At 44.2% G+C, this 10,000-nt stretch overlaps 2 protein-coding genes across 2 annotated transcripts in view; one reads left to right on the top strand and one right to left on the bottom strand.

The window, feature by feature from the left end:
* LOC134440579 (teneurin-1-like) overlaps positions 1 to 10,000 on the top strand; it is a 275,455-nt gene that overhangs the window by 130,978 nt on the left and 134,477 nt on the right. Inside the window, exon 10 of the mRNA XM_063190697.1 lies at positions 8,783 to 8,977. Within this exon, the coding sequence (XP_063046767.1) occupies positions 8,783 to 8,977 (195 nt within the window). The remainder of the gene's footprint in view (positions 1 to 8,782; positions 8,978 to 10,000) is intronic.
* On the bottom strand, positions 3,709 to 5,641 carry LOC134440097 (uncharacterized). Its single transcript, XM_063190030.1, has 3 exons — positions 5,415 to 5,641; positions 4,609 to 5,328; positions 3,709 to 4,495 (listed from the first exon to the last, which is right to left on the bottom strand). Exons 2-3 carry the CDS (start codon positions 5,164 to 5,166, stop codon positions 3,953 to 3,955), a joined length of 1,101 nt encoding a protein of 366 aa, XP_063046100.1. The 5' UTR covers positions 5,167 to 5,328; positions 5,415 to 5,641; the 3' UTR covers positions 3,709 to 3,952.

Here is a 10,000-nt window from a genome sequence, read left to right as displayed (position 1 = left end):
TTACTGCATCTCAAATATAGTGTCTTTTCGTTTCAATTTTGTTTCAATATTTTGTTTCAATTCAATTCCATATCGATGGATAAAGTAACGCTTGTGATGATGATGAGATGGCAATGATATTTACAAGCACACACTCATACACTAGTGAACTGCTGACATAAGACTTTGGATCCCTTCGTACAATGGATGTGTGAATGGAGGTAGACACGTAGCAGAAAGACCGCAAAATATTGTGGATTTCTGCTGCTCCTACTGTACCTACCTCACCTGTTCTCTGCAGTAGCACTGCCTCAGCCTCAGCTCTCTCAGCGGTCCTCTTTCAAGGAGTGGAGCGGGGAGGTTGCATGCCGTGTTTTATAACGCGGCGGGCGGCTCAATGTGCCACTGTGCCGTACTGCAGCAGTGGCACAGCCGGCTCTGTCTCCCATGCAGGGCTCAGGTGCCACCTCTCCAGAAGAACCAGAGACTGCTGCAGCTTATCACCAGACCTCTCACTCCTCTCACAAGAGAAACGCACAAAAGAGGAGAAGAGTGGAGAGAGACAGAGACAGAGACAGAGACAGAGACAGAGACAGAGACAGAGACAGAGACTGATTACAGTATTTCTCAATTGATTTTGTACATTTCTCGAATCTCTCTCGCAATTTGCAAAACATAATATTCATTCTCAAAACAGCTTTAACAAATGGCAAAACACTGTGGATAACCTGCAAAGTCGAGTCTCTTGCTCAAAACCCTTATTTGTCTTTCAAAATCAAGTTTTTGTGTCAATGAACTTATCAGCGCCAGCAGAATGGTAAGTCATTCTGTCATAGTGTATGGACAAGCTAGTCAAATCAATTTATCATGTTGTCAATTGAATAGTACACTCTTGAGGATCTTTTCTGAAGCGAAATGTTGTTTAGATTGGATGGGAAATGTTGTAAATTCTGCTTTATATTACATTGATCAGAGAAGATTGAGATAGTTTCATGCATTCTGTGACAAAGCTTTTTGAGTGATATGACAAAAGTAATGATAATGTACTGAGAATTGTACACAGCCATGGCATGGTGAATGAGAGCATTTGCTATACAGTATGCCGAAAACAATGGGAAACTGATTTGACCATGTGCACAGGTAACACCAGGAAGTCACAATTGAACAAAGACTTTTGAGAGTCATTATTTGGTTGTGAGAAATGTACATAACCAATTTCTGAAAAACAGTGTAAGTGATAGATAAAGACACTTTGTGGGAATGAAATGTATATCAAGAGAGCAGTCAAAGCCTGCACCTATATAATAGCATAAGCATGCCACGAAAAGAAATACAAAGGTGGTAGAGATAATTTTATATATGTATGAAAATAAGAAAATGAAATATATTTAATAATGTACAATATTATAATTAAACAGTAACTGCAGTAAAGGAAAAAAACACAGAGTGTATTGTGCTCTTGCAGAAAGAGATAATGTGGGAGGACTCATCACCATCAGATATTGATTACTGGCACTTTGATGCAGAGTCTTCATGCTCCACACAGACCTCATAGCCTCTACACTGTACAAATTAAAAGTTGCCTAAAGAATATTCTGCTTGCCACCGTGGAAAAACACCCAAATGTTCTCTGAGGAACCACAGATCTCCTGAAGGTTCCTCAGTGAATCCAGTAACTCGAAGGTTCTTAGAGGATTGTCACAGTCCACGCAGCATGAATATGTCCCTCAGCCTACTGTAACAACACTAACTCACTTCTTTCATCTTTAGGTCCAAGGTAAGTTAATTAAATCAGTCCGTCCTCTGCTTGATTGTAACTTGAGTTAATGTACATGCCTACTGTATATAACTGTACTAATGCTCTCAGGTTTAGGTCCAATCTAATGAGAGGTGTGCATGATCCCTTGTAGGGCTCACCAGGAAACTGAGACTTACGCAAGATAAGAGAGAGCAAGAAAGAGGGAGATAAAAGGGAAACATGAACAAGACCCAGTGAAAAAAGAAAGAAAATTGAAAAAAAAAGAAAGACGGATACAGTGTTTCAAGAAAAGGCAAACCAAATGAAAGAGAGAGAGAGAGAGAAATCCTTGAAAACCGAGAAATAAAAGAAAGGTAGTGTGACACGGGAGCGTGACTAAGCTCTGCAGGTTGCCATGTGCTTTGGAGAGACGGACCACTGGGACATGCCGGGATTTAACGCTGCTGCCGCATTACAGGGAGCCAGCGCCGCTAAGGCTTCCTGGGCAGCCCAGCGTGACCGAGGTGCAGAGGGTTGCCATGTTGGAAGAAGGAAAAGAGGGAGGGACCAACAATCAGAAAGAAAGAAAGAAAGAAAGAAAGAAAGAAAGAAAGAAAGAAAGAAAGAAAGAAAGAAAGAAAGAAAGAAAGAAAGAAAGAAAGAAAGAGAAAGAAAAAAAGAGAATCCTTAGAAAGAGAAAAGAAAGGTAGTGTGATGCAGGACCATGACCAAGGTGTGTTTATGGGTTGCCATGTTGGAGGGAGTCTGAGGGATTGACAGACTGGCCGAGGGCAAAGGGAGGTTAATGGGGATATATGTGAATATGAAAGCGGCTGCATACATGCATACGTTATCTTGGCACCCCTCTGAGCTGGCTCCCTCTTGCTCTGTGTCTCTCTCTCCCCCTCTCCTTACAGCAGGAAGTAACACGTCTGTCTCAGCTACATGTCACAGGGGCTCAGGCTTGCCAAATTAAAAGCCCCTGGAGGGTTTTTCCCCACTCCAAACTACTGTATGCAGTTTTGCTCCAGTTTTTGAGATGCACATGGATCTTGAAATCAGTGTTGCGTGGCCTGTCTTTGTAGTGAACATGTCTTTGGCTGGGGTTGGTGGTGGTGGTGAGGTATGGTTTAATGGCTTGGTGATTGTGTGTGTGTGCATGTGTGTATATGTGCGTGCGTGCGCGTGTCTTTATATCTGCGCGTTTGTGTGTGTGTGTGTGTGTGTGTGTGTGTGTGTGTGTGTGTGTGTGTGTGGGTGTGTGGGTGTGTGGGTGTGTGTTTGCGTGTGTGTGTGTGTGTGTCTGTTTGTGTCTGTGTCTGTATCTGTATGTCTGTGTGATCATTTGTGTGTGTGTGTGTGTGTGTGTGTGTGTGTGTGTGTGTGTGTGTGTTTGCATTGTGTGTGTGTGTGTGTGTGTGTGTGTGTGTGTGTGTGTGTGTGTGTGTGTGTGTGTGTGTGTGTGTGTGTGTGTGTGTGTGTGTGTGTGGGTGTGTGTGTGTGTGTGTGTGTGTGTGTCTGTGTCTATGTCTATGTCTATGTCTGTGTGATTGTGTGTGTGTGTGTGTGTGTGTGTGTGTGAGTGAGTGTGTGTGTGCACGCGCATGTGTGCATGCGTGCTTGCATGCTTGCGCGCGCGTGTGTTCATTCATCATTGCAGCATTTAGGCAGTCAGTGTAATTTGTGCCAGACAGAATGGTTTTATTGTGGATGGTCATGCATCATTTGCAAAGTCGTGGCTGAAGATAGTCTAAGGGCAAAGGTCAAGCCCTTGTAGCGAAACATAGTTGGTGTGATATGATCTCATGGTGCTATGGTCAGTAGAAATAAACATGTTGGGGATGTTAGGTTTGCATCAGGTTATTAAATAATTGAATTAAAACCTATTGCTTAATTATGAACAATAAGGAACAGCGTGGATACAGTGTAAAAGTTTAAGTAAAACATATTTATTCTTTTACATAATATTTTTAATGCATTATTGAAAATATATCTCATATAAAAGAAAACTTAGTAATGAAATACAAAGTGCAATCAGTCATTTATTTGAAAAATAATTTAGTATATCAATAGTAGCCTACAATTCCATGATCATTTTAATTTAATATATTATCTAAAAAGTAGGGCCCAAACTCATAAATATGTTGTGACGTGATGATATGGTAACCTAAAATTCATCATGATTTTGCATTCTAAATTTTTTTTTTTTTTTTTTTTTAATCATGATTTTTCAATTCATCGCCTGGCCCTCTTTCTCTTTGGCTGTCCGGGCATGGGCTCCCTCTTTCTCTTTGTCTGTCCGGGTATGGGCTCCTGGCTAATGTCCACGTCAATGAGAGGCGCATGAGGCTTCAGGCTGGGACTGCAGTAGGCCTCGGATACCCAGACTCTGCCGTCTGCACCTTCGGTCTCCACGAAAGACGGGCAGTGGAAGATCTCCCACATGCGCTGCTTGATCACTCTGCCCATCTGAAGACCATAGGGACGAGGGTTGCCGGACTTTGTCGTCAACTTTGGATCTACCACAGAGTGGTAAATTCTCTTGAAGTCTTCCACATTGCAACCATGGATCCTCAAAGGCTCATCCTGGGGCTGTGGCACACTGCTGCTGCAGCTGGGCCCTGGAGTCAGGATGGGTGTTGTTGGTGCTGATGCTGGTGTTGGCTGGCGAAGGTCAGGGAGCACAGCAGCGTTTTTAATGTATCGCTCATCCAGAGGCTCTTGCATCTGCCGGAGGCTGCTTTGGAGAGCAGTTTCTCTCCTCTTCCTCTCAGCTGCCTACATACACAATAGAGCTACTATAAAAATCTCTAATAAAGTCTCTAGCATTAACTCACTTCACAATTATTATAGATAATACTCATTGCAACCATATGAAAGCATTATTGTACCTCAGCTTTGTAAGAGGAATCATGCAGATGAGGAAAGAACATGTCCTCTTTCTCTCTAGGAGATGCTGACCACTGGAAGGGGGTGTCTATGTCGTCAGGGCTGAATTTCTTTCCATCATTCAGATGCTCTTTTCCCCTGATGAACCCTTGGCGAGGTGTCTGGGGTAATCCCAAAACCTCATTGAGGCTATAGGGCAGCCCTGCGAAGGTTGACTTCGGGCAGAAGAGAGCAGGCTGGGGGACGTACAAGATCTTGAAGTCCTGCTTCTGCACTTTGCTAGGTACGATATGGCGAGGGTTGGCCTGTTTGGTCCTTCGTCCTTTGCCTTCACTGACTACATAACCACCGGTGGCACCCTGCTGTGTATTGTCGAGCCCTGAACCGGAGATGTTGTGGTGTCCAGTCTGTAGGATATGTACCTTGATGTTCTTGTCTTGCACTTTACCGGGCACAATGTGTCGGGGGTTGGTCTGCTTCTTTCTGCGACCTCTGCTCTCACAGCTGTCCCCATGGCCACTGATTGAATTGACTTTACAATGGGTGTGGTCCTGGTGCATTCTTTGGTGCCCACTCCCAGCTCCCTGCTGGGGGCCCACTGTGTTCTGCAGGTTCACATGTTCTCCAAGACCAAGCAAGATGTTGGCGATCTGAAGTGTCTCGGTCAACTTGGACAACCCATATTGCTTCTTGACCAAGGTGCATACTCCAGTCTTTGCTGCCTAAAATGAAACTGGGACTTTAGGCTATGAAGCACATATGCATTCAGATGATTTCATAACATTGAAATGTATCTACCGGTACTTACCTGTACAACAGTATCAGCTTGCTCCCTTGTTAAATTGACTGGCTGTGTTGGCTGATTTCCTGTAGCAGGACCCTGAAACCCCCCTTGAGTGTTGAGAGGGAGAGGGTCTGAGATGACTAGAAAGTGACCCACATGCGCATCCTGGTAGGCTTCCTGGGGTCTAGGGAATTTTATACGGAGGATCAACCTACCACCACTGTGGTCAACAGTGGAGACCGGTAGATAGAAGGGAGCTTGAGAAGAATTGTTCCCAGTTGGACCATTGGTCCTGGCACGGGTACACTTCTTCTTAGCCAGGCTCACACCTTCTACATGGTAATCCTGAAGGCGCTTGGATGGGACAATGTTATTTCGAAGGCTGTAGCGGCCATTCAGAGAATGGGACACACGACCCTGTTGGAGAAATTGACATTAGGAAATCTTTAAAAAATAAAAAACCTCTAAAATTACATGAACAATGTGAGAGTAATGTATTGTGCCTTACCCGTCCCATATTTGCCAAAGACTTGGAGCAGTAAATGTCAAAAACAGTTCTTTTTGTGAGGAGAAACAAGAGCTGTGGCTGTTCAGTTCCATCAAAAGATGAAATTCTCTTTGTTTAGATAGAGATTTCCATGGTAAACTTAGAATTTAGAATTTGGAGTGTGTGTTTTGTCACTACATTTTTGAAAGCCAAGTCATTGGATTGTTCAAAAAATAACAATAACAATTTTAGTTGCTACCGGAGATAGTAAGATTCTAATTTGATTCTATCCTTCCTGTATTCTCTCTTTATCACCCAGTGAGCAGACGGAACGTCTTCTGATTGGCTGAGCAGGTGTCCTTTATTCCCCGGTAGCAGGACACCTATGATGTCATGCGGGCGTGCGGGCGTCCAAGTTGCTTCTTTTTTAACTTTCTGGCGAAGTGCCGTTAGTTCTATCGCATCTGGTTGTCTAGTCAAGACCGCGTCGTTAGTTCTATTGCATCTGGTTGTCTAGTCAAGACCCCGTTACTAATTCTATTGCATCTCGTTGTCAAGTCAAAAACCCAGTCGTCAATTCTATCGCATTTGGTTGTCAAGTCACCCCAACATTCTGAGCGCGTCCTTAGGCTATGCCTCCGATAGAGGCGCGTCTCACTAGATTAGGAAGTGGTGCCCATAGCAACGTACCAAGCGCAGTGGTGAATCTACTTTCTCACGAAGCCTTAGATCAACTTATTAATAAATTAATACTTAAATGCTGGTAACCGGGTGATAAGCGGAATAGCGGCCTTCGAGGTGTCCCGATATCAAGGGAAAATGGACTTGGCGAAGCGAACAGCCCTTCGGCTGCGCCGTCGGGCTGTTTAGAACGCTCCGCCTCGTCCATTATTTCCCTTGATATCGGGACACCTCGTCGTCCGCTATTCCATACTTCTACTGTACCAGAGATTCTTTACTCTCTCTGACTGTACATTTACCTTGTTGGATAGACAAATAAATTATACGAAGAAATAAAATACCATACAAAGGACAAACGCTAAAATAAAAAAGCAAAAATGAATTGAATTATTTTAAATAATTTTATAATATATGACTTTTGCCTCAAATGTTACCTTGCGTGTTCTGAAAGATGCCATGTAACAAATAAATTGTATTATTATTATTAGTAGTAGTATTAGTAGTAGTATTAGTAGTAGTATTAGTAGTAGTAGTAGTAGTATTGTTATTATTGTTATTAGACTGTCTTCTTGCAGAAAATACTAAATAATAATACCAATAATGATAATGATAAATAAAACATTTTATTATGATTTAATGTATTATTATTACATGAAATACATGGGAAACCGCATCAATTCTGGAAATTAACTACTAAAAAATATCATACTATTTTGAGTCCTTTTGGGACTCAAAGAGTCTTCTTGAAGAAGCTCAAAGCATAAGCAATACAACCAGAGATTATAGGAGCTGAGGAGGTGTGTGTGTGTGCGTGTTTGCGCGCATCTGTGAGTGTGCGTGCGTGTGTGTGGAGTTGTGTAGCGAGTGATGTTTTGGGATTCAGTACAAGAGCATTTCAGATGTCAGGCTGTAACTGGACCTGCTGACCAGTGATGGGGAGATAAGACGCCTTGTTGGCCCTCGAGGGCCAGAACTGTCAGTCTGTCAACCATCACCATCAGTCCTCAAGGGCTGTCTGTGGCGCCTACACAGCAGACTGTGTGTGTGTGTGTGTGTGTGTGTGTGTGTGTGTGTGTGTGTGTGTGTGTGTGTGTGTGTGTGTGTGTGTGTGTGTGTGTGTGTGTGTGTGTGTGTGTGTGTGTGTGTGTGTGCGCGCGCGTGTGCGTGCGTGCGTGCGTGCGTGCGTGCGCAAACTGTGTTTGTGTGTGTGTGTGTGTGTTGTGGCACTACGTGTGTGTTTGTGTGATGACATAATGCACTGTTCGAAGTTTCATCATGTTCTCCTGTCAAAACCCACTGAGTTTCTAATGCCATGAAAGACCAGACCAGACCAGGAAACTCTGTAGTCCGCAGATGCCCTGCAAACAGGAGCACCCACTTAGTAACGAGAAATAAGAGTTTCTCTGGGCTCCGTCTTTTGATGTTAATCATGGCGTAAAAGGAGCCTTCTTCCCACCAGATCATTAGCCACTTTAAATGGCATCAAGCTCATTAAAAGCTCTCTGTAGCCTGGCACCGGCGCTCGCCAGGTTGTTAAGATTGGGGAAGCAACCTATTCAGATTTGTGATGCTAGTCACAGAAACATAAAAATGTCTCCCACACTCCTTGATCTACAGTATCGGTTGTTGCTTGCACCATACGCGGTCGCTTTTTAAATTGTGAAGTGCAATTAGTAAATGGGTTTCTCTCTCTTTCTCTTTCTCTTTCTCTCTCTCTCTCTCTCTCTCTCTCTCTCTCTCTCTCTCTCTCTCTCTCTCTCTCTCTCTCTCTCTCTCTCTCTCTGTCTCTCTCTCTCTATCTCTCTCCCTCTCCCTGTCTCTTAGATACACACACACAAACTGATCTTTCAAATCGCTATAAAGGAGAGCAGTGTTTACCTCAGGGATTGCCTTCTTGGTTTCAATCTTTCCATCTGTCTGCCTTTCTGTCTGCCTTTCTATCTATCTATCTATCTATCTATCTATCTATCTATCTATCTATCTATCTATCTATCTATCATCTTTGTCTGCATGTTTTTTTCTGTCTGCTTCTCTGTCTCCAGCTCTGTCTGTGTGTAGCTCTCTCTGCCTGTATCCCTGTGTGATGGATAGGTTCAGGTCTCGACGGAACAACTCTACTCCCCTTTGATAGGCCCCCTTTGCAACATTGTTATCTCTTTATTTACTTCTCCCCACTCACCTCTTTTCCTCTCTCCCTTCTTTACTCCCGCTGTGTTGTTTGCAGACACGTGCCCTGTGCTGTGCAGTGGTAATGGGGAGTATGAGAAGGGCCGGTGCTCGTGCCACTCTGGCTGGAAGGGGCCCGAGTGCAGCATCCAGGAGGACCAGTGCGTGGACCCCACCTGCTCCAACCACGGCCAGTGCGTGCAGGGCATCTGCATCTGCGTGCCCACCTACAAGGGCAACAACTGTGAGGAAGGTGAGGGGCCCTCTCACACTATACACACCACACATGCACACACATGACGTGCACACAGGTAAACACGCACGCACGCACACACAAAATACTCACACAGACAGAGGCGAACACCAGCGCATGCAAACACACACGACACACACACACTCTCACACTCATCACCTACAAGGGCAACAACTGTGAGGAAGGTGAGGAGGAGCCCTCGCACACTACACACACCACACATGCACACAAATGACGTGCACACAGGCACACATGCCCGCACACACACACACACACAAAACATACTCACACAGACAGAGACAAACATCAGCACATGCAAACACACTCGACACACACACACACACACACACTCACACACACACACACACACACACACACACACACACACACACACACACACACACACACACACACACACACACACACACACACACACACACACACACACTCACACACACCACCTGCAAGGACAGCAACTGTGAAGAAGGTGAGGTGGCCCCTCTGGCTGCAGTAAATTATGCATCATGTGCAGATGTGCATGTATATCACACACACACACACAAACACACACACACACACACACACACACACACACACACACACACACACACACACACACACACACACACCACACACACACACACACACAAACACACACACACACACACACACACACATGCACGCGCGCGCACACACACACACACGCATGCACACAAACTGTTTCAGAGAAGGGCATACATTCTCGTTCATGTAAAATGCATACACTATCCCCACATACACTGCACAATTAAAATCAAGCGCATACAGTATGACACACAATTGCAAAACAAGGGCTCATGAAAGTCTCCATATGGTCTCATACACAATCATAAAGGAGATTCACTTTTATTTACAGTTATTGTCCTATTATCATACTGCAGAAACAAACAGATCCACATGTTTTTCCTCTCTTGCACACATCAATTGATCCTTTTTGTTGCAGCCATGGCTGATAAACAGTGCTTTTTGTTCACAGAGTGCCGA

Source organism: Engraulis encrasicolus, chromosome 23, assembly GCF_034702125.1.
Source record: "Engraulis encrasicolus isolate BLACKSEA-1 chromosome 23, IST_EnEncr_1.0, whole genome shotgun sequence".
In the NCBI taxonomy this organism is placed as follows: Eukaryota; Metazoa; Chordata; class Actinopteri; order Clupeiformes; family Engraulidae; genus Engraulis; species Engraulis encrasicolus.
Note: the sequence above shows the minus strand (reverse complement) of the source record. Positions and strands in the feature narration are given on the sequence as shown.

Bases quoted from the DNA above. Each gene is read 5' to 3' on its own strand.
- LOC134440097 (XM_063190030.1), bottom strand. From the start codon at position 5,166: ATGCACCAGGACCACACCCATTGTAAAGTCAATTCAATCAGTGGCCAT. The intron at 4,496-4,608 runs GTACAATAATGC...TTGTGTATGTAG, and splicing joins ATTCCTCTTACAAAGCTGAG to GCAGCTGAGAGGAAGAGGAG.